The sequence below is a fragment of the Coenobita brevimanus genome, chromosome 43 (assembly GCF_032717465.1).
Source record: "Coenobita brevimanus isolate Jiangsu-jjx chromosome 43, ASM3271746v2, whole genome shotgun sequence".
In the NCBI taxonomy this organism is placed as follows: Eukaryota; Metazoa; Arthropoda; class Malacostraca; order Decapoda; family Coenobitidae; genus Coenobita; species Coenobita brevimanus.
Window position 1 is genome coordinate 5,902,265 of NC_136996.1, and position 24,726 is coordinate 5,926,990.

General features: G+C 40.8%; 1 protein-coding gene across 1 annotated transcript in view; it reads right to left on the reverse strand.

Annotated features, from left to right (window-relative positions):
• LOC145397793 (beta-glucuronidase-like) overlaps window positions 1-24,189 on the reverse strand; it is a 30,427-nt gene extending 6,238 nt beyond the window's left edge. Inside the window, exons 1-11 of the mRNA XM_080270815.1 lie at window positions 24,160-24,189; window positions 23,733-23,954; window positions 23,142-23,230; window positions 21,655-21,748; window positions 20,888-21,063; window positions 16,476-16,618; window positions 14,293-14,501; window positions 11,933-12,076; window positions 9,277-9,449; window positions 8,690-8,833; window positions 4,580-4,664 (exon numbers count right to left, since the gene is read on the reverse strand). Coding sequence (XP_080126941.1) covers window positions 4,580-4,664; window positions 8,690-8,833; window positions 9,277-9,449; window positions 11,933-12,076; window positions 14,293-14,501; window positions 16,476-16,618; window positions 20,888-21,063; window positions 21,655-21,748; window positions 23,142-23,230; window positions 23,733-23,954; window positions 24,160-24,189 — 1,509 coding nt within the window. The remainder of the gene's footprint in view (window positions 1-4,579; window positions 4,665-8,689; window positions 8,834-9,276; window positions 9,450-11,932; window positions 12,077-14,292; window positions 14,502-16,475; window positions 16,619-20,887; window positions 21,064-21,654; window positions 21,749-23,141; window positions 23,231-23,732; window positions 23,955-24,159) is intronic.
• Window positions 24,190-24,726: the final 537 nt, after the last annotated feature.

Below are 24,726 nucleotides of genomic sequence, written 5' to 3' on the forward strand. Positions count from 1 at the left end.
AAAGTATGCCTAAAACTAGGAGCAAACACTGGCTTGGACTAACTCCCTTCACTCCTCGTCTGCGGACTGGCCACATAGTACCTGGACACCAAGGCAACAGCAATCACAAACGTCCCATCCAACACAGTAGCATCATCTACCTACCTTAGAGGCTGAATACAGTTCAAGTACTTCGCATGTTAAAGTTCGTAGATCTAAGGTGTTGCGTCTTTCTAAACGACAGGCAGCTTGTACCTTAGTAAACGTATGCCATGATGCTAGTGTCCAAAAGGAAAAGAAAGCAGACTTTTTTTATTAACTGTCTTCATTCATCCTTATTCATTTTCTCGGGCAGCGACAGTTACAGTCTTCACCACTCACCTTCACCTTCACAGGCTTCTGTCCCCACCTTACCTCTACTGTATAACCACTTCCATGTGGAGGCGGCTTAGTCCCAGTCCCGGGATCCGTCTCTTCCCGATCTCTCTCATCACTTTCAGAAGGCCTTGACAGATGTCTCGGACTTGATCTTGTTGGACCGTATACCCGGTCTTTACTCCTTTCTGGATCCCATCTTGACCCCAGGTTCCTATTCTAGGCCCTACCCTTTCCCGGCTCCGCCTCCCCAAACAAGATCTCCTTACTTTCGTTCTAAGCATCCATCGCCTCTCCCTCCTGATTCCTCTTCCTAGTTGTTCGATTCGGATCTGGAGAGAGAAGAAGACTTTCCATTCTTCTCCCAAGAGCCATTTTTTCAACTCTGGTGAGGCTTCTTTAACATCGTCCCTCTTCATCCCCTTCACCTCAATTGTCTCTGCAGAAAATCATGGATCTTTCATTTACCCCATCTCCATCTCTTCCTGTCTTTGACTTTTGTACGTGGTCCTATTTCTGGTGGCTTTCGACTCAGAAGCCCGAATGTCAGAACTCCATGCCATGCCTTGTGAGTACACTAACAAACTTCTCCCCATACTTATCGTCGGTCACAGACTTTTCTATTCCGGGTTTCACTTACAGATAACGAACAGGTAGTTTTTAGTCGAAATCTATCAAAATTCTGACACTCGCATCAGATCCAGCTCATCATTACTTCTATCAAGTTCAAAAATTTCATTGTATTTTCAGACGGCTCAACCAATGAATCCTAATGGATTTTGGATTTGACCAATCACATACACTTTGCCCTACCTCTCAGTCTCAAAGCTATTGTGTTCATTTATAAAGCTGGCCAGCTTTGCGGCTACTCCATGTGCACATGATGTCAGAAAATTCATGTCAAATTATTTTCATTTTGGATCACTTTTCAACACATAACCTATTCGATCAGAGAATATGGGCATCACCCAATTCTTTCTTTAGATTTTACGTGCATCTCAGAGTTTTTCTATATTCCCTCAGACTTCAGTGCTTGTCGTCTGCCTGTTCATGAGTGTATATGTCATGAGATCTTTTTATTCAACGTTCCTGGTAGATATAACAGTTTTTCTCCTTTATACCGAAATCCTAATCATGACAACAGTACTTATGATTGTCTTTGACTGCTACAGTCAACATCCAGCCATCTGACCCGAAAGCAGCTGTTATTTTTGTAGGTGAGCTAAATGCTCATGATTCAATGACTTGACTCAGTTTCGCCTACAGATCAGTGCGGTCCAGCTACCATGGATTTTGCTGATTTGTCTGGATGTGAACAAGTTGTATGTGGTCTAAATCATGCTTCGGACAACTGCCTAAACTTTGTTCTCAGAGACGTGCCTGGACTTATTGAAGCTGATGTGGACTCTCCTTCAGGCCCCTCTGATCACTCTGCTTTATTCATTAACTTCCAAACCGACTTCATTCTTCCTAATCTTTTCATCTCCTGTAAAGTATTGAACATTTCACAGATCAACTGGGCTAGTATCAGTACTGGCTCTGAAGACATTAGGTGGTGCCCCTGTTACAATGCCCCCTGCTCTATTGAGGTTCTTAACATTGCCCTACTAGATATTACAGGAGATTCCCAAGTAAGATACGCCATCTACACAGACTCCACGTCTACTACGTTTTTAGTTCCTTTCACTGTTTCCTAGTTACCCACCACCCCTATCCCTCTGTCAACATGCATCTCTGACACTCGTGAGAAGTGGGGTGAGGCCAAGAAGAGGAGCAACGGAGAAAAGATGGGAAGGGAAATAGAAAATGAGAAGACAGGAAAGAAGTACCGACTCTTAACGAGGATACAACAACCTTGTTGGATGCATAGCAATCAGTTCAAACCCCGTAGAGAACACTCTGGTGCCAGGGCAAGGGCTAGAGTACCATTCCCCTCAGTGACCCTCACGGGCACTGTGTTGTTCATGCAACTTTCTCTTCAACAACTTCTGGCTGTATTAAAATGAATCCAAACACCAATTTGTACACAGAGGTGGATATAGGGGTTTTGACCCCTTCCTAAATATGTTGGCAATAACTTACCTGGAGTGGTAAAAAATACCAGACTGTAAAAAGCAATAAGCTATCAAAGATCATGCCTTACGTGTGAAGCTAAAGGCTCAGCGTAAACAAACACATAGCAGATACTAACAAACAAAATTAATCATTATAAGCACTGCAACTGTTCACTTCCTGTACAAATTCCTTGTTTAATATAAAAATAAAAGTTATCACTGGCATGCATAACCTTGCTCAAGTGAAAGAAAATAAAGATTTTGATTTCCATTAAGCAAGAACTCAAATTACCAGTACTTAACCCATTCTGCAGTAACTAAAAACATAGACTGTATTTAATCCATTCAGTGCCTGCGAGCAAGAGAGAGACATACGGGCATAGTATGATGCTGTATGGTTATGAAACGGGTAATACAAGAGGAAGATGTTCACAAATTGAGCATAGTGAAATGGGAATGGCATGCTGGAAGTGTATTGCCACACTGAGGGAAAGGCATCTTGAACTGGAGGGGTTGGATGTACACTATACTGACCCTTTCATTGCATGAAACGTCTTTTGAACTCTCTCTCTCTCTCTCTCTCTCTCTCTCTCTCTCTCTCTCTCTCTCTATATATATATATATATATATATATATAGATAGATAGATAGATAGATAGATAGATAGATATAGATATAGATATATATATCTTCTAATCCTGTACTAACTGTTACAAAAAAAGGTCAGTGGGCTGAAGCTGTTGATGTTGTTGTTCTTGCTGTTTTTGCCCCCGGCTCATCTAGACGTGATCTACTCGTATATGAACTGCAGACTGAATTCTCATGAAGTTCACTATCCTCCTTTTCGGGGACAGGGAGGGGGTTGAGGGGCGTTTGTATAGCCGAACAGTGAACTGCCCGGTTATATCAATGTCACCACGTGAAGACGTCCCTCTCCAGCACCGGATTGAAGGAGCTATGAGGACTCCTAAGTACTGAATGATAAGCTGTTCACATGGGTTGGTTAAGATGGAATGGACATGGGGAGAGAGTGTGAGAGAGTAACTGGATAAAGCATGGTCAGGCATGAACATGGGACTGGGAGAAACCCTGTTGGACAGACCATGGAAAAAATGGAATGAAGTCATACGAGTACAAAGGAAAGCAAACTGCAACATAATTATTGGTCCTTTCGAGGCTGTTTGCTATAGAATAGTTTATAACTAATATAACTATTCTCTGGGTTTAAGACAAGAATAAAGGAGTAGGAAAGGTCTTGAGAAGGGACCTCAGACTAGGGAACTTAACTGGAATGCTGCAGGAGACCGTGCAGTTTGGAAAGCATCTATCAAGTAGTGAAAAATGACTCATACAAATTGTGTGTGTGTGTGTGTGTGTGTGTGTGTGTGTGTGTGTGTGTGTGTGTGTGTGTGTCTTTTTTTGCTAAAATTCTTACGCAGCCACCACCTATTATTGCATTGAGGGCTGTTTATCAATTATGCATCATTCAAAAAACATTCTGTTCTACAGAATCATGAATTCAGAAGTCCACAACACTCAAGTCAGATTCAACCCCCCCTCAGAGATACTCGTAATTTGAGCTTGGGAGCATCAACCCAGTCTCTGATAAGCTAAAGCCTTATTTTGGCATATCGGTTTTTAGCAGGGGTGTCTCAAACCGATTTAAGAACGAATCAAGCGCCCAGTCCAGCTCGAGCCTCGTTTTAGCACTGGGGTTATAGATCCACCCAACTCCTGTATTTGGTACAGAACCACTGATTACTCTCTACTAATATGCCCCTGTTCACCCCCATTAACTATAAACTCTGTCCTCTTCATCTTCACTGTCAAATCTCTCGACTGCGTATCCTGTAAAATGGAGAGAACTGCAGGATGTTGAAAAGTACCTTACTAGATGTAAAACTGTGCAGTAATTTCTTTTAATCATTATCATACCAAAATTTTTTCATATTTACCCTGCTCAGTCACTGCGCTTGCTATTTTTCCTTACACACCATGACCGCATCTTACTCTCACTTTTTTTCTGCAAATGTTTCGACGTAGTAGAGTGTGGTCAACTTTCATTAAGTACTCCAGAATGGGTTAACAAAATGTTAAATTCTACTGTATAAACCCTGTAATCATAATATGTACAAAAAGCCACCACCAATATTTAAATAAGTGGGGACATACAGCGTGCTCTTTCTCACGGAAGTGTTTCATGGCACCCGTAACTGGACGAGAAGAATCAGCAGACTTAGTAGCAGAAACAACTGCTCTGGGGGTCAAAGAGAGAACTATCAAGAAAGGTTACAGTTACTGTCTCACAACAAAAATAATAATTATTATTAGGAGAAACTACCATGATTTTTTTTTAAGTCAATCATTTCATTGCCATATGAGAGACTTGGGAAGTCTACAAAAGAATATACAAATACAGTATCTATATTGGAGGGGTTTAGAATAAAACTAGCTGCTGTACTTGAGAGCCCTAGGTATGTAGTGCTTTGGTAACTACCATTCTTCTCCAAGCCATCTCCTTTTCTACTATTTGGTAAAAAAGAAAAATGTAAATGAAATTCATCAAATTTACACTCAAGGCACCTACACCGTGTGCACCTCTTCCCTTAGTGGCTGTGGCATAGCTAGTCAGGGCATTTAGATATACTGACCCTGGCGCTTTGCTATGCTAATACACTGGTTGTCATTTGTTATACCCAAGACAAAGTAGTAGATCAGAGTAGAGAGCGAGGTGACATGAAGGACGGTGGGAAGGACTCCTTGTCTGGGAGGGCAGCACAGGGGCATTACGTTCTTACAGTTCACAGCAAATAAAATAAACGGTGAAAATTAAACTCGGTACCCCTGAGTATTGCTTATGGCCAGCTAGAGTAGTTGACAAATTGCGTGAGTGTGTGCCACAATTATGAAACTGGATCATTAGTGAATTATTAATATGAAAATCATTCAGTATTTTGGGGTTCAAAAGATATAATAAATTTATAAAATGTGAGTATGTACCGTAACAAATATCGGTAAGGTTAACCAAAGTCAATTAAGAGTAAGTTTGGTTGGCCTCCTGACGTATCCTCATTGAACTCATTATATAGCTGTCCCTTAGTGATTTTATTTAATTATTTTTTTTTTTTTTACTATCAACTTCTTACAGCAGTGTAAGCTGATCATAAAGTGGGTCTTTCCTGTATTGCTAACCATTAAGACTGGGCTTAGTATGGAAAGGTCTCTTGGCTGAATACCATTCTACTTCTGTAAAGGGCCCTTGTATCTCCTCAAGAAGAAACTGGGAGGGACGAGGATTGGGTCAATGTGACTCATCATTGAGGCTGGCAACCTTTGGTGCTAATAGCGCAGCTCAAGCCGTATGTCGAATGTAATGTGCTTAGGGTTGACAACCCAGCTACTGACTCTTAAGGAATGGGTGGGACTTGTTTAGGTAGTAGTTTTGGTGATGCATTGGCGACTTATTATACTGTAATTCTTTGGATAGAAGTACTCCCCCCTCCCACTTCTGTACTTCTGGGTAGAAGTCTCCCCCCCCCCACTTCTGTACGTAAGTACCTTAATGTACAGAAGTGGGAGGGGGGGGGGACTGTTATCACTGACCAGTGATGCTAATCAGTCACTGAACTTTGATCAAGCCCCTCCTCAGACTGACGACAACATCAAAAGGACATTAATAGTAGACAGCTGTGAGTAAGTGAACCATAGGCAGCGAGTGGCTAGTGGTTAGCTGCATCAGAAACTACTGAGGCAGGTCAACCAGTTATATACTGACTTGTCGGGCATATTAAATGGTTTTACCCTGAGGCAAGCACCTAACTGGAGATTTATATAAACCCAGGGAGTGTGGTCTACTGATAGGCTACATAAAGGTAAGATGAAGAGACGGATAGCAATTAGTGGCTCTTATGGTGTAGACACACTAGAAACAAGATAAACGCATTCAGAGAGAGCATATCTCCTACAACGCCAATACCAAAGAACTCAGATTACCAAATAATTTCCATCAACTCTTTTTTGGCCCATGATCCACATATCCACAAAATTTAACTGAAATCCATTGATAACTTTTTGAAATATCTATTGGATACACACACACACACACACACACACACACACACACACACACACACACACACACACACACACACACACCAAGTCCTGAACCGGGAATCTAACTCAGATCAACACCAAAATTAAATAAACTCTTTCACGGCTCATGACCCATATATCCCCCCTCAAAAAAAAAAAAAAAATCCATGAATAACTCTTTGAAGTATCTAGTGGACAAGCAAACACACAAACAAAAACAAGCAGACAAACAGGGGTGAATACATAACCTCCTCCAACTTTTTGGCGAAGGTAAATATCAACCCTGCAATCATTGTACACGAGTATTTATCATCAAACAAAGGATGTAAAACCTACATGAGTATCACAGGGGAGGAGAGGTGCAAGAAATATGGGTGGGGTGAGCATAATGGAGGAGTCTCAACCAGCACAGTAAGTGCCCACGTCTATTCTATGTTCAAAACGAACAGCAATATTCAGTCGGGAAAGCATGAACATCCTAACCTCACTATCCGCAGAAGTGAACCATTTCTTCCCCACTGCCATCCTACTGGCAAGGTGGTATAATGATGTTCTGCTATGACACCCATGGCAACATTATCGGTCTGAAATGGCCGAGCTGTGAAATTAGACAAGGAGCACTCTAAAATGTAACAACTGCCTTGTGACCTTGATGTTTGACCGACTGCTCTCAAAAGTGAATTCCATACTTCATTCTTGTCTCAGACTTAACACATGCACCAAGTTTGATCCAAATCAGACACGAACTGACTGAGTTGATCTTGCCTGTGACCTTGGCCTGTAGCCCTTCTCTGCAAAGTTTACTTCGACCCCTGAACCCTTCTACAAAATATGGTGCAATTCGTATAAAAGCTGTTTAAGTTGGCCTTGATATGTGACCTTGACGTTTGACTTTGTTCGGAAAAAAAAAAAAAAAAAAAAAAGGCAACCCCCCTTGGCTGTCCCATTTACCCCTCCACTGGATTTAGAGCTCGGATAAATGTTGTTTGAATTATTTTATTCACACACACACACACACACACACACACACACACACACACACACACACACACACACACACACACACACACACACACACACACACACACACACGTCCATCAAAACATATCCCCTCTCGTTTCGCGAGTGCAAAAACTACCTAGCGTTATCTGGTTATATGGTGACCATCCATTGTACTAAATGGATTGCTGGGTTACAGGAAATCATTTGGCGTGTCATTCAACTTAGTCACCCGAAGGCAGCACTACATAGGGTGTGTTAATTGTGGGAGCTTCCACCCCTGAAATAATGCTACAAATGCAGCTAATTATTACGTACTGCCAGGTCCTCATTTTTGTCAACTGCGAGAACACCAGTAATATGGTGCTGCATCAAACCTCAGGGTGGCATTAACTACATTACTGCATATACATTCTTTTAAACCTGAAACCCAACAGGTTCAGGAAATATGAAGTAAGTTGAGGATTATACCTTACTGAATACAAAATCTGGTACAAAACTGAAAAAAAAAAAAAACATGATTTGAAAGCCATTACTCATGCCAGTTGTATTTTATCTGTAGTGTGCTGTATACACAAATAAGTACTGAATAATTTCTGAATGGGGATATTTACAGCTGACTAAAAACATCTCTAGACAGCGGCATCAAAGCTAACAATTTTTAAAACGGCATAATAACTTAATTAGTGGAGGTAACTAACAACTGAAGTTGGGTAACAATCAACGATAAGTGAAAGTGCTGGTATAACAGCTACATTTACGTTTGTCATCCTTCTACATACTATAAGAAATAATATCCTTGTTTCTCGCAAGTGGGCAGATCGAATTACAAATACTATAGATACCTGTCAAAAAAGATTTTTCCAAATCACACAACTCATGGTAAATACGTTGATTCTGTCACATGATAAATACATCTTCTTTGCAATCATCCATATAATCACCCACCTTTATTCTGTAACCAAATCACCACTCCAGCAAAGAATAATGCTGTACTTCAGTATTTAATTACAATAATTTACTAGTTGATATAACAAAAAAAAAAAAAAAAAAAACTGCCATCCCATAATATACTGCACCGTAATAATACATAAATGGCATTTCTCAGTAATTCCTAACCACTGGAATACATAACAAACCGGCACATGGCCTGACTGTCTTCCACTGCAACAAGGAAAAATATCACCCTACCTGAAGTAATCCTTGGAGGCAACCTGTCTTGACTCGGGTTCGTTGGCAACACTCCACATGATCACGCTAGGCCGGTTTTTGTCACGCCTTACTAGTTCCTTCATTACTGAGATGTGCTTCTTCATCAGCACCTCCCCAAATCCACTGAAAAAATAAAAATAAAAAATCGAGACACCCTTCCTCATCTTCTAACTTATCTCATCACTCTACTGTTCCGTCCTAAGCTCTTGCAGAATCATACATCATACTTTACATGTATACTGTTATTTGATTACCTCTTCCAATTCATATGATACCGATATACTTCATAAGCCAGCAGACGGGTGACTACCATCGACCGTGGGAGGTACTACCATGAGTGAAATATGACTACAGGCTTGGTAACTAGCCCCACAGCCATAACTAGCACAAATATAGTCAAAATACAAACTAAGACTGTAATATTGTTGCAGATGTTATTAAGGAAGAGAAGGCAAGAGAAGAGAAGAGAGAGAGAGAGAGAGAGAGAGAGAGAGAGAGAGAGAGAGAGAGAGAGAGAGAGAGAGAGAGAGAATAATATCGTATCAGTACCTCAGATGAAGTCTTACCTGAGGCCAACAGCAGGACTCTCATCAATGACCATGATGCCCTCTTTATCAGCCATGTCCATAATCTCTTCAGCATAGGGGTAGTGTGTGGTGCGAATGCTGTTAGCGCCTAGCCACTTCAACAGGCTGAAGTCCTTCACAATTAATGGGTAGATAACACCTCTCCCTAGAATCTAAGAGGAAGAAAGATACATCTGTCTTACTGGGACCTGGTAAAATTATGGTACCACGGAAAGTTTCAGTAGCATTCAGAGTATGTGTCCGTTAAAAATACAAAAAAAAAGTAAGCGTTCTTCAGTGTAAAAAAAAAAAAAAAAAAAAAAAAATCCCTTTTCATTTGGACTGAATGAGTTGAATCTACCCATCAGAATGAAATAAGTCTTTCTCACATACATCTCATCATTCTGGTTGAATGAAGCTTGGGAATTTTTCTCTGACCTAAAAAGGATGAGGCAAAGGGTGGTACTGATTGCAGGAAACCAGAAACATATGAAGAAACTTTGTTTTCACAGATTATTATCTTCAGTGGTGCATGTTGCTCCATTTGCAATTGCCTCCACATAAAAGTACTACGACGTGGGGGTGGGGGATATTAGAGGTCTCATGTGGCACTGGTGTATTTGTTTATGTCTCACGTCTGCTGTTCGAACAGTCCCATAACAGTGGTCAGACCACAGTACACACGAGAAGCAAATACGTACAATGATACCACATAAGTCCCCAACACACCAACCTCTGTAGTACTCATAAGTGAAGGTAGCTGTACCTGTCACTGATCTACAGTTACAAGGGGTACTGTTTTCCCCTTCTCTAAAGGACATAGAAGAAAAACTGGCCATCTGAAGCATGAGGAGCAAGAACGAAAAGGAACTTTAATTAATGGATATTGGATGGCTGCAACTCTTACCATAGTAGAATTAAAATTTTCATGACAGAATTTTAAAAAATGCAGCTCTTTCTTTCCAAGATCTACCGGTCCATCATTGGAGCCTACCAAACGAAAAGATAGCAGAGATGGAGGCAAGGTTGCCGCGTGAACTTCAGTACTATGAGGACCTAGATGAGTCGTGGACAGTGCACACCATAGCCAAGGTAAGAAAGAAATCAGAAACAGAATATACAAAGATCAGACTTGATGTCACAGATGGATCCAAATGCACCAAAGAGGCAAGACACATAACTCCTCCTCCTTCCCCCTCCTTTTATTTCAGGCTGATGTGCTGAAGGAAAGAGAGGAGAGGGTAAGAGCTGTGGTGGAAAACAAGTATCCCTATCCACTCATCACTTAGTGCGTAAGCTCACTCAACCCATTCAGTTTAATCACTGTACCAATGGGGGGGGGGGAATAATGAAGGGAGAGACATTATCAAGGAACGTTCTCTCAATAAGGAATTTGCAGTATTTTGACCCATGAAAAAAAAAAAAACTTGCACAAGGCCTTATTTTAGCGGAGTGGTGGTGTCATTGTTTAATGCCTACGTAGCCTCGAAGAAGGAAAACAGAGAACTTGAAGTAGGAAGGGAAACTGAACAGGTAAGAGAGTCATTAAGGTCACTAAGTTCTTCTAGTCAGCAAATGAAGGATGTTATTGTAAAATCCACCATTGCACTGGTCTCTCAGTGCTGAGTGCCTAGTTAACTAAGAGTTTCACCAGAAAGGGAGGTTCGCACCCAAGTAGTACGTTCACTAAACCGGGAAGAGGTTATCTCAACAATACTGTAAAACGAAACACAGAGCCCCAATCTCAAGTAACCAAGATTAAGATCATTCCTAGATAAAAGCATGTTTTTTCTTGCCCTTCTGTGGCTTCCTGGAGCCAATGACCACCAGTATCTCAGCCTTTCTTCATCTGAAATATATTCCCCAGCATCCACTAGGCAAGATTTTTTTTTTCTTTAGATAATGAATGGAGGAAGTAAAAACAAAGGAAAAAATTAAGTCCATATGCCTAAAGGCATCCTCCATTCATAAAATATTTATAACAACTGGATTTTAATTGAAGTGGATTAAATGTTTGTGGGAAGCAACTCCCAGGAAGTGAATTCCAGGGAGTAGTAGTTCTGGGGATAAATGAATTTTGATAAGCAGAGGTTCTGCACTGCGGGGGAGAGAATGTGAGTTCATGGGTGCTCCCAGCTGCCCGAGTATTTCGGGAGAAAATGTGAAAGGGAGGCACAACTGAAGCCAGCTCGTCAGAGCACTTACGGTAAAAATATCGATAATATAATGCTAAAGAAGCAACATCTCTACCTACCGATAATGGAGGAAGGTCCTGCATAATGGCAGGATTATTGATTAATCTAATGGCTTTATTTTGAATTTTGTCCAACTGCCTCATGCAACCGCTCCACATCCACTCCACAGTGGTGAACAGTATTCGATCTGAGAACGAACATGACTTTTGTATATTGTGGCCATCCGCTAGTCAGTGAAGAACTCACGAACTCTGTACATAAGACCCAATTTTTTAGAAGCATTTTTAGCAAGGAAACAAGCGAGCCAGTTAGAAACTGGCTCACTTGTTTCCATCGGGTGATTCCGGTAGTTAATGACAAATAGAAAATAACTGTTCTCAAAGTAGTGCAAAACATACAAATAAATACTGAGAGCTTCATACACCAAATATTTCATCATGAATCAGGTTTAGGAAACTCACATCAGCATCTTCATGTTTTCCACAGCCTCGCAAATACACTGGCTTATTGTTGATTGTCAGAGTTGTCGAATTCCAGCCAAGAGTACGAATTCCGACCTTCTGTGGGTACACGTCTAAGTTGCCCTCAGCGTCAGACACCATTACCTATACCAGCATAAAGTCATATGAATGTCAGCAATAGAACGGCACACGAGAACTTATGAAGGCAATGTGCGATAGGATGGACTGTGAAGAGGGCTGGAAGACTGTGAAAATGAAGAATGAGAAGTAGATAAACAAACAGAGAGAGGAGGGGAGGAGTAGGTGGAGGGAAGGGAAGTGGGGGGAGGAAGCGGGGGAGTGGAAAGGAGAAGGGGAGGGAAGGAATTTCCTCTTTCGTTAGCCCGTTCGTTTATGAAGGGTCCAACATGCTTGCATGTGTCAGCCATGGCCACCTAATGGGGGCTCTCCACGTTGCTCGATCTGCAACAGCCTCCCTGTTCAGTCCCTTATCAATGAGGTCAAAGTCTATGACCTCGTCCCAAGTCTTTAAACTTAGTAAACTCATTTGGTGACAGCTAAATGCAGTGATATGCCACCATCATATCGTATGGGGCAAGTAGGGAGTGCTTATATCCCCTTAGGACTGAGGGATCTCTCCTGAACGGAGTAAAACCATCTGGCAGCATTCAGAACAATGTAAAATAAAAGCTGTCATTGTACCAAGTAATTAAAAAAGTTCCGTAAATATGTAGAAAAAGCAAGAAAACAGTGGATAATATGGCAATATGGGATAGTTTATACTTACAAACGGAACACAGGTTACAGGAAGAGCAAAGAGTTGTAATAAAAACAGCTTCGAAAGGAACAACAGGTCTGCTACTGTATGTTTTTTCTTGTGATTTCAAAAACTGCAATTTGGGCATTGAAAATATAGATATGTAAGAATTTAGGAAGTGTTAAAGGAAAAAAAAAGAGGGGGTAAGGTGTATATTGTCCATTTCCTCCAGCCTTCTGCTTATCAGTGTAACTGGGTGTGGAGGAATGAGATATGAACACGACAGAGGACACTTCTGATAGTCGCAACCATTCCTGCAGTATTATAGGGGGAAAGAAATAATTACTTACGTGGGAGGCGAAGGAACGATCCCCAGAGGTCCCACTATTTATGAAATCTGGTCCTGGAGAAAGTGCAAAATTTCGTGTGCCTACGTCAGCAATTTTGGCTTTGTCCTCCCTGGGGGCAGTTCCCTCGTGGAGGGTGGCCACTGAGGAACAGTCCCTATCTAAAGCTTGGCTGGGCTGAACATCTACCAGTATGCTAAATTGCGTGTCCCTAGCTTAAAAATCATGGCCGTGCATGAAGCCTTTGGACAAGACCCTCAGGGGTCACCGCCAGTGTTGGTGGCACTTGGCTTGGTCTCATTCTGCCTAAAACGTGGCCCTTGTTATGGTAGGTACACCATTGTGCAAAATTTCATGGTCTTATGTAAAACAAAAACTATGGCACCGTCCTCCCTGGGAGTTGCCCCTCCTCACTAGTCCATCGGGGGTAGTTATCTGGGGTCCCACCCTGCCCAAACGTGGGTGAGGGTAAGTGCCTACCACTATGAAAAAAAATTAGTGGTCCTATGTTAAAAACTATGGCCATGCATCATGACTTTGCCGGGACCACCGGGGGCTGCCCCTACCCTTGTGCGGGACGATCCTCTACGGTTTCACTCATCCCAAAACGTGGCCGGGGAGAACATTTATCATATAAAAGATTGGCCTTACATAACGAATTTGGCCGAGACCAACGAGATCGTCCCCACCCCTCCTGTAGGGGACGACCTTCGAGGTCCTCACCATGCATATAATATGGAGGAAGAGAGCTCCATCATTGGGCAAAGAAAACTGGCTGTACCTAACAGCTTTGTGTGGGACACCCGAGGGCTACCACACCCTTGTGGAGCAGCCCATGGGCGTTCCATTATGCCTGAAGCCTGCCCTAGGGGGAGGTCTACCAAAATGCAAAATTTACTTTTCCTAACACTCCTCCCATAAGGCTGGATCCCATTCAAGAAAGTACAATAACTCGGTGAGTGAGTGAGGGAGGGAGAGAAGAGTGACACAGTTATTGACAAATACTATATTGACCGTCCCTGTGGGTGCGACAGAAAGTGACAAAGGATGAAAATCAATGTAACGCAAGATTCTTTTTTGGAAATGGTTGAATCCATTATATCATTCACCCTAATGCAATGAAATACTTATCTTCTAAAGGAGGAATGTTGGTTTTAAAAGTCATTAAGTATTCATCACTCGAAGAAATGGAGAAAAACAAAAATTTCATGCAAATAAAAGATACGTATAGTAAGAACAGGTACTAAAGTACTTACCAGTAAAGTGTACAAGTAGCCTGGATCTTCTGACATAAGGTACGGCCACCACAGATGGGCATTTGTTACCACAATGGTGCCCTGGCAACCGACAGCACTGGCAACATGAACTCCCGTCTTATTCAGTAACTTGACAGAACATAAAACACCTTTAGCTTGCCGGCGTCCAGTCAAGGTCGAGGCATGTTGAATGGAGTACTTAATAATTCCTGCCAGTGTACAAACAGCTTTGGTAAATATCAGTATATACAAGATATGGGTAAATCATGAATACTTGTGGTATGGAATATAAAGTGTTGGAAAAATGAAAAGTGGAATCCTCAAGCCATTCATCAAGTTTCATCATCATCATCATCATTATCATCATCCGGACCTCCATTCCCACCCTAGGTCAGGGTAAGACTGTTGTAGTTATTTTCTTAACACGCAGACAAACAAGTCGAATTTCACCTTATTCTGTAACCTTGATCTTTGATCGTTCTAAAGATGAAATTCCTTCGTTTCTGGCTGACCTTTAGCACTTTCACCAAATTTGGTTAAAACACATCAAAAGTATTTGAGGTAACCTTACCCTGTTACCTTAGCTTTTGACCTTTTCCTGTGACCTTGATCTTTGATTGATTGTTCTCAAAACGAATCCCTTTATCCTTCCCTCACTTTGAACCATTCCATCAAGTTTGGTCTATATGGGAGAAATACTAGTTGACCCAGTCATGTGGCCTTGACTTTTGAAGTATTGATACAAAAACACACACACACACACACACACACACACACACACACACACACACACACACACACACACGCACACACAATGGTCACTTCCTTGAGTGGCCCCTCAACATATCCACAACGTTTGATTCAACTCAAAAAATTTCTGGGTGCACAGAGTCAGCACTGGCGAGATTAAAGTGAGATGAAAACGAAAGGATGACAATAATAATAATAATAATAATAATAATAATAATAATAATAATAATAAAATAAAGAAAATTAACAGCCAAAGAACCAAGGAATATTACACAAAGGACAAAAGAAAATGGAATAACTCAAATACATATTCCACATGCAGGGAAATACAACACTTCTATCAGAACAGTATATCACAAGCTCTCACTCCGACATCCATAAGTGAGATGATTGAGTTCACCTCGCCATGCTTAGACAAGACATTACCCAGATCTTCTCAGTTACCAGCTCATTTTCGGGCTGGATGGAACCACGGTTGACATAATTATGCCCCGCACATAGAATAAACTCACATATCATAGAACACATAATGGAGCCCTGCACAGCACATGCCATAGTAAGATGCACACAAAACATAAACGGTGCAGGAAGCCTATGGTATAACCCCATTGGACTGGTGGTTACATACCTGCAGTCGACCGGTATACTTGGCCAGACAGACTAAGGTTCAGCAACAACAACAACAACAACAACAATTCCTCACGATACTATCACCCTACACCACCGTCCCACACCTTCATTCCATTCTATCATCCCGCATCATGACCCTACACCACCAGCCAGGCCTCACCATCCCCTACACCATTATTTCATGCTGTCACTCACAAGTTCATCCCACACCATCGCCCAGACCACACCATCACCCGAATCATCACCCTACACCATTATCCCACCCATCATCCCACACCATCACCCCACACGAATGTGCCTCTGAGCAGTTCGTGGCCCATACTGTGAGGGGGAAAAAAAAAAAGAAACGTGCAGTAGGTGCAGTGGGAGGAATTGCCATATCTGGGCATGTGTGGACCTGTGTCCCGTGTTATAATGTATCTAACAGCGTTGTGGTAACTTTTAGAAACCAATATACAGTACTATCTACTGTGTTATAGGCGATTCGCATTTTGGGAGAGGGTATTATAATATGCAAGCTGACTGTACAGTACTTTACCATGATCACTGCCTTCCCAAATTATTATTATTATTATTATTATTATTATTATTATTGCTGATGCCTTATTTTTTCCATTCTCACAAAAAAAGCAAGTCAGTAGTTTTCATTTCTCACTGTGATCTTGCTAGCCACATTAGTTTACTCTCACTGAATTGGATCTCCGTATCTGAATACATACAGAACAAAAACGAAATAATATAATAGCTGTCATTCATCAAAAGCATTCTTATTAGTCTTTCCATTCATCCTTCCAGTAACTTACCGTTTGTTCCATCAATGTCAGAAGATATTAAGATGTCATCAACGTATGTCTGAGGAGTGGTGTAGATGTAAACTGGTCGGTGTAGCCCAGCGTAGTTAGTGAAGTCAAAGTTGTAGGTCTGAACGAAATAACCTGGAGGGTACCTGAGAATATGATAAAGCTGATATAAGCACCTTGGTGAACACCTTGCTCTGTTCACTTTTAATTGCCATCTTCCCATCTTGAATGTTGAGAGTTAACAAGAGATTAATATTAGAACCTGATGCTAATTAAAAAGAGCTATAGTGAGCATGAAGAACCACAGTGTTGTCATATTCAACCACTGAGCTACAGGAAATAACTGGAAACGGACGATAATCTTCTGGTTAAATGGAATGAACTACAGCAACTGAAAATTTTCCTCCACACAGCACATATGACCACTTCACCTACAACGCACACGTTTTAATTTGGAGGATGTATGTGTGAGGAAGAGAGGGCCTAAAGTTGAGAAGACAGAGGAATTTACTTAGGATTAAGATGGATGGATGAAATATGGCTGAGATGCACATGACATGGACTGCAATTCTTTTCAGTTTTGTTATTAACGTAATGGACTCAGTTCTACGGGCAAGCTGAAGAACATTTTTGTCTGAACTATTTGACGAGGGAAGTTGAACATGAATATTCAAAGTTAGTATTAATGTGAATCTCGTTTTATTTTGGTACTCTTTCAAAGGCGCTCTATCTTCTGTGCTTTCCTGTTTATGTTTCTGGATCCTTCACACCCCATGTAATAGTCGGGAAGTCAGAATAGTGATGATTTTAAAAAGAACCACAAAAACTGAAAATCAGTAAAAAAAAAAAAAAAAAAAGAGAGAGAGAGAGAGAATCTGTCTGCTAATGAAAAGAACAAAAAGGAAAGAACAAAAAGGATTCCAAAAGGTAAAAATGCAACAAAAAATAAAAAAAAAGAAAAAACTTTGAGTAAAGGAAAAAAAGGCAGTTTCACTTAAGGCGATCAAGCTTGGAACGAGAGCCCAATGCAAGGTTCCCGAGGCCCAGATATGAGGTAAGTGAGAGCCTGCTCTTTGCCACTTTTCCGTGATGTGGGTAGTGCCACTACTGTTTAGTGTGGCCTTGCACAGTGTGACACCAGGAAAAATCCTGAAGTACTGCCTGACAAGCCTTGTGTCTCCTAAACTTGTAAGCTAAGAGTGAAAAATGTTTTTTATGGCTCTACAAGAAACTACTTTTCACTCTACGCTCTCTCCTTTCGAGCATACCCTCTTAAGAGTACTCAGGATAGATACGGAAAAGGAACCTCCCGACATCGTGCATCTGGGGAGAGACAGTTGACGTTCATGTCTGACGACCTAATGCCAGCAAGATGAATACCAGTGAACTCTGCAAGGCTCCTTTCTTCAAGTACAAAGTGGTTTATTCAAAGCAGTGTGCTTTGAGCTGCTTGGCAGTAGTTTATAAAGGTCATACTAAATGAATATACAATGATGAGATTGACCATCAATCCATATCTTTTTAGGCTAGCCCAGGCCTATCATCTTGCCCGCTTTCACAAAGTGCATAAAGGTAGATGCTGGGGAGATTCTTGTTTCAGTGAAATAGTTTTAGGTGAGTGGTGCACATGCACATGGAAAGGTTTCGAGTAACAGCGGTGTACCTTTTTGGTAACATAAAATACGAGTATATCACAGGCAAAGAAAATAACTATTCAAACATTACCAACATTCTCAAGGAAATGTAGATGGTCTCCACAGAGCTACAATACACTGACATACTTCTGAGTAGATTGCCATGATGCTTAATGAACTTGCAAGAACATAAGATCAGAAAAATTGTGTGTTAGCATGGCTTGACGTTTTGACCCAGTAAACCCACATAAAAGGCTAGAGAGAGAGAGAGAGAGAGAGAGAGAGAGAGAGAGAGAAACGTGTTTGGAGGCATGGGCCCAAGGAACAACAATACTAAGTCTGAAATGAATTGGTGAAGAAATGATGGAATGGCACCACAATGAAAACTGTTAAAATGTTTGGAAGGAGAAGAACAAGAAGAAGAAGAAGTTTTGAAGTCTTGAAAATAACAGCATTTCCAGTGAAAAGACTAAGTATTTTGAAGATAACTGTAGCTTTAGTTCTGTATTTTTCTGAATGACATTAATTGTTACGTGGAGGGGGGATGTTTACGTATCCAGTTGCAGAGTGGATTTAACTTTCCAACCTCCCCATAGGGTCTACGCCCCTGAGTGTGTTCTTAGCACTATTTTTTAAACACAGCTTACTAGATTTATAGTTCTGTGTTCTGAGCAGTTAGTGTCTTCTTAGCTCGTGATTTTTCAGTAAGGGCTGTCACAATAGTTTTCACAAAGTCTAACCTCCATTTCCTGTTGTCATAGGGTCTCATGCATACACTATAGGTATATTTTTAACCGACACCTTTGAGTCATTTTAATAATTCTACAGGGATATCATCCTATCTTGGAGTTTTACTATTTTTAGGTCCTTTGTAGTACCCCCAACCAATCTCTCTCTCTCTCTCTCTCTCTCTCTCTCTCTCTCTCTCCAAAAAGAATGGACACACATCATCATCGTTAACTTCACCTTCTTTCTCAAATATCAATATTTAACGGCTTAGTATTTTTCATAAAGGTCTTCAGTATATTAATATAATATATTATAGCAGTAGCCGTGTGTGTGTGTGTGTGTGTGTGTGCACCCAAAACTACACATTCAAATCGCACCAAAACTGGCACAAAAATTGCAAAAAATTTGCTGATGTGAGAAAACTTGGTTCCATGACGATCGAAAAACTTTTACAATATTTAACGAGCGTGAGTGCGTGAAATTAGGGTTGCGTTCACCGTAGAGTTTTTGATGGCTTTCTCGATTGATGATTTTTTATTAGAGTTAAGAGCGATCAAAGTTTGGTTCGGAAAACAGTTCATTCGGTACCGGGACTTTTAGATTTTGAGTCTACTCGAGCCATGTGCCACGACCCTATACTTTTTAGAAGATCAGAGCTGCCGAATTGAGCATTTTTACTGTGTGTTTCTTGTGCTGTTGCCTTGGTGGTTGTTAGACTAGAACAGCACATAAACGTTACTCGAATTACTGAAATGACTACAACGCACGTGCGAAGCGCGAGGAAACGAGTGCGAATCACAAGAAAGCGAGCATGCAGTGCGAGAGCCCTCTGCAGGAGCAAGTGCGAGAGGGCCCAAAGGGCCCACAAGCACTTGTCTTTTCCCTATGTCCTTTTTTTTTTTTTTTTTACAGTTCTCCATTTCTAGCTTTTATCCTTTGAAGCTTGACTTTATTCTTGCTTTCCTTGCTAGTTTCTCTTATTTTCTGATGCAACAAATCAGTTCTTCCCTTTCTAATTTCTCTATTTCACTGCACTGGCATTCAAACCATTTTCAGCATGCGCTATCAGGTTCTCGTCTCTTTTAAATAGTCAAGCATCTGTAACATTTTCATCCATCATTTTTGCTCGCAGTTTTCCACCTTTTCTTTCCTTCCACTGTCCCACTTTCCTCCTGCTTTGGCAGGCTCACGTCTCATTTCAATATTCAGGCGTCTGTAACATTTCCTCCCCTCTACTTTGTTCACAATTTTCCGTTTTCCCTTTTCTTCCATTTTATCAGTCATATCCGGGGTGAGCCATGGATTTTGTGATTCATCCTTATCGTAATCTATGTTATCTGCACTTCTCTTCACACAGTAATATCCCTGAGTCTGGTCCATCTCTCGCCAACTGTCCTATAGACATATTAACCCCTTCACTCCAGTGACGCAATTTATATCTTATTATTGCTTTCTTTTGACGATTTTATTCAGCTTAGGATAGATTTTTCGAACTGAAGGGGTTAGCTATGGCCTTCATTGACTCCTTTACTACTATAGAATTGACCTAAGTAAAATCGTCTGTTGGTATCAGGAGTAAAATATTAAAACATACGTCACAGAATTAAAAGGATTAACGGACAAAAGAATGGAAATTAATTGACCCTACCTCACTTAATAATTATGTCTCGAATTATTATCTCATGTTGTGAAATCCAATCCCGACTTATACAAAAGCGGGAAAACAAAACTGCACAATACTTTAGATAAGAAATGTAAATGCCATAACACAGTAGAGGAAAGCAAGTGAGTGTGGAAGAGTGTATGTTGATACGAGCGAGGTGGAGAGGAAGAGAAGGGAGTGGCTAGAGATGAGATGGAGAGATGGAGTAGAGAAATATATGAGAGAGGGGTGTGTGAGTTGGGGGGAGTGCAGCCAAATACCAGAGGACAGGGAGACTTGGAGGCAATTTGTCTGTGGCCACCCAGTGCGGGATTAAGGTTTCTGGTAATAGACGAATACTCGTAGACAGATAGGCAGATGGATAAGTACCTTTCAGCTAAGTGACTCACATGGTTGGGTAATTGGTGTACACAATGCTGCCCTGAGGGATGGTTTCTGGAGTAAGTGTGTTGTTGATGGCCACAGTTATCCGGTTCTCTTTCCCATACACCAAGTTTGTTGTCATCTCAGCCATTATAGGAAGATGGCCGCCTTCATGTGATGTCAGTAATTTACCATTTAGGTACTGCGAAGATTAAATGATCATATTGTCACAAAATAAATAAACTAATACTGTATTCAAAGGTCTAAAATGCATGGTTACCATCCAACCCGAGAAGGTACTACCGTGGGAGTGGTGTAGAACCCAAAGCCTTGTGCAACACTCCACGGTAGGGGACTAAATCATATTTACGCAATCAAAGCTGAGACAACTACACTTGCGAATCTCTTTTTTAATATTATCTTCTCTGGGGTAGACTGGATTCATTAGCCTTGGGTGGCAGTTGGCCTAGAAGGAAAATTCTGAATTCAAAGCCGAGACCTTAGGTAAAAGCTGGTGAAAGTAGAAGCATACGGCCATTACAAAATTCTCCCAGGCTACTTGCTGGGGCACACCATTGATACATGAGCTACATGGCACCCAGTCTTGCTGTTATTCTCATCAATGGGCGAAAAAGGGATCACACAATCATGCTTGGTCAAGACTCTTAAAAAAGTAACGTGTTAAGTAAATACTATGATCAGTAATCTCTAAGGACATTGATTTTTTTCTACTTCTATTGCTGTATAGTATTCTTACATCTACGCTCTCATAACAGTGTCTCCAAATACTTACAATAATTGACCTGTAGTGAGCAGACCCTAATCGTAGCACAACTCGCTTCTTGTCTGTCTGCCATCTTGTGGGCACAAAAAATGTGCGATCATACCTGATAAGATATTTGTACAGCGTCAGTAAACAATGATTTTCATGAGCAAATAAATATTAGTACTGAAATGTATGCTAACTCTTCTGGTGAAGTACTGTTCAATATTTAAAAAAAAAAAAAAAAAAAAAAAAAAAAAAAAAAAGCCCTTACTTCTTCTTTGAAGCTAAAAAAAAAACTAAACATACGGCACTGACTTTCCTAAAGAATTCATTCCTTCAATCTCATGGTATATTAATCTCTTCTTGCTTCTTCCAGATGATTTTATTAAGTTTTTAGAGGGACCATTTGTTGTGATGGGATTGGGGACAGTTTTCCACGAGTGCTTTGTAGTTCCCTGCTGTGTGATAGTCGCAAAATTCTGTGTATATGATGAGCTTCGGATATTTGAGGGTCCGTGTGGGTATGGCAGATCATGATAGTTGATCAAGCAGATACCATGACCTCTTATGCACTTGTTCCACTTGAATTAGTATCATTCCAAAAATATCAAGCAGAGTTATTTGTGCTAATGTGCTGTAAACGCCAGTAAAATACCCGTACAAGGTATGTAAGTTTACTTTCTTATTCAGTTTGGTTTATTGTATCACAAAGCTCAATGTGATTTTTAAAGGGCTCAAAAAATCCCCATGTGGCAGGACAGTTCTGTGTCAAAATCCCCAGAAGTACCAACGAAAAACTGCCTCGTATAAAAGTGAAAATTTAAATCCATGGTGGAACCTCAGCCCGTTTGGAAACTTTCAGCCTCCATAGCTGACAGTTTCTATGCAGTATCACAAACAGTTAGTTGACTGTTCTTTTGAAGTGAAGAGTAGAGATTAAGTTTCAAACGTATATCGATAGGAGTAGGCTATATGATTATGTTTATTTGCAGTATATTGTTCGGCTCAGCATAATATATATCGGCTTTTCATACTGAAAGCAGGGAGATATGCCTATTTCAGGAGCTGGTAATGGAACCAAGCTGATGTGAAAATAATGAACCCTTTAAAAATGAGCATCCTTTTTATCTAAAACATCATGTGGACTGAAGAGTGAACCCTTTCGAGCAAGCATAGATATTAAATGACTATAATACCCACACACGTAAAATCAAAGAAACAGCCATCTTCCCAGTTTCGTCTGAAGAAAATCTACAATTGGCGAAATGTTATGAAAGTCCTATTTCTACTAATGTATGTTTCAGATGGTTCGATTTTTCTGCTATGTAGCCTATCCGTCAGACTTTGGGAAAATACTTAATTTCTCTGTCTGTACATACATCAGCCGAGGATTTCTGACCTTACTGCCAAAAACTTTATTATGCAGAAGAGTCCCCAGGTGTACACTATGAGAGCAATGTCCTTTGAAACTGAACTGATGAAAAATGGAAAATGAAAAATAATAATATACTTACCATGCCCACCCTATGTGATCCCTCAGAGTCTTGTCTTGCGTAACTTCATTATAACTACTTGGGACAGCCATTGAGATCACTGGTCCTGTCTGTTAAAGCAGAGTCAGTAATAATTATCAACAAACTATTAACTTTCAGCTTCATAAATTTCAACAGTGAGATTTGTGGCTGCTCTTATACCTAAAGGTAATTAAAAGTACAATACATCATAGCATTTTTACAGTACAATGCAATAATCCCTCATCTTTCGCAGGGGGTTACGATACGGTGTCTGGACACCCGTCAGAAAAGATTTCTTCGAAGTAATGACACCCTTAAAAAACGAGCTCCCACAGTTATAATATATGAAATGGCCTAAAATTCGCTGTGGTGCCACCGAACAACACCAGACAATAGAAGCTACTGACTTAAGGTGTATTCTGAGAGTAATTAAGAGCTTTTTTCTTTCTTTTATTTTTTATTATCCCAAAATACATCTTAAACTAGTGCATTTACTGATGGCTTACTCACCCGCGAAATTCGAGTAGTGCGAATGACAAGAGCTTATTGTGCTATTTCACTCATCTCACAAAACACCACCATCAATAATACCATATCTAGTGGCTGAGCAAACCACTCTTCCCGAAAACCTTGATCTGGGTCTTGGAGTGGGGCGAGGCGAAAGTTCCACAATCCGTCTAGTAATCGCATTTCCCGGCTCTCAGACTCCCGTGGATAAAGACCACCCCAGCTATTGTCACTGGATTCCACCGCCAAACACAAGGAAACTAGGCCTGTGGCAAGCAGGTTCCATATTCTTATTGTCCACCTCATCTGGAAAGTTAGTTGAAAAAATAGATCAGTGTTATTTATTGCAGTGTAATGTGCTTGGTAGCAGTGTAAGGGTTTCAGTTGATTTTTTTTTAACTATGAGTATCCAATTAGACTACACTAGCTACAGTACTGTATGCATAATGGAGATTAAAAATAAAACGACCAAACCACTTTAACAAATGCTGAAACTTACAATTTCACTTACCCTGTCACATACTTTCGCTCTCTTGCTCATTTTCACTCATTCTCTCACTCCTCACAAGGCTACTTAATCCACATAGTTCTTAAAGCACGTGACCAGTTGCTAAATCCTGATAGGTAATATGTGGGCAATAAACTCCAACCACTACTCGGAAGTAATCCTTTCTGGGCCACTGCTGGTTGGAGGTCTTTAACCCACTAGACCATCAGGTATCCATTTGGAAATATGGCTACGAAGCACTGTGACAAATGGTTTCCTGGGCTGTAAGAAACCACGTGGCTTGTCACTCAGTGCAGAATCACCTAAAGATAACATTATATCAAGTGATGGATAATGGAGGTGGTGGCGACCGTCATCCACTCACTTCATACAGTGATGCCTACTTCCTCCGTAGCGTTTATCATTCTTTTTCTGTGTCTGCCCTCCTCCCGTCCCATTTCTTCCATCTTTCCTATCATTTTTATTACTCTCCATTCCTTTTCAGTTAGTTTGACATTGAGTGACAAGCCTAATGGTTTCTTGTAAGCCAGGAAATCATTTACACCTCTGGGTTGTATCCATGTAACCAAT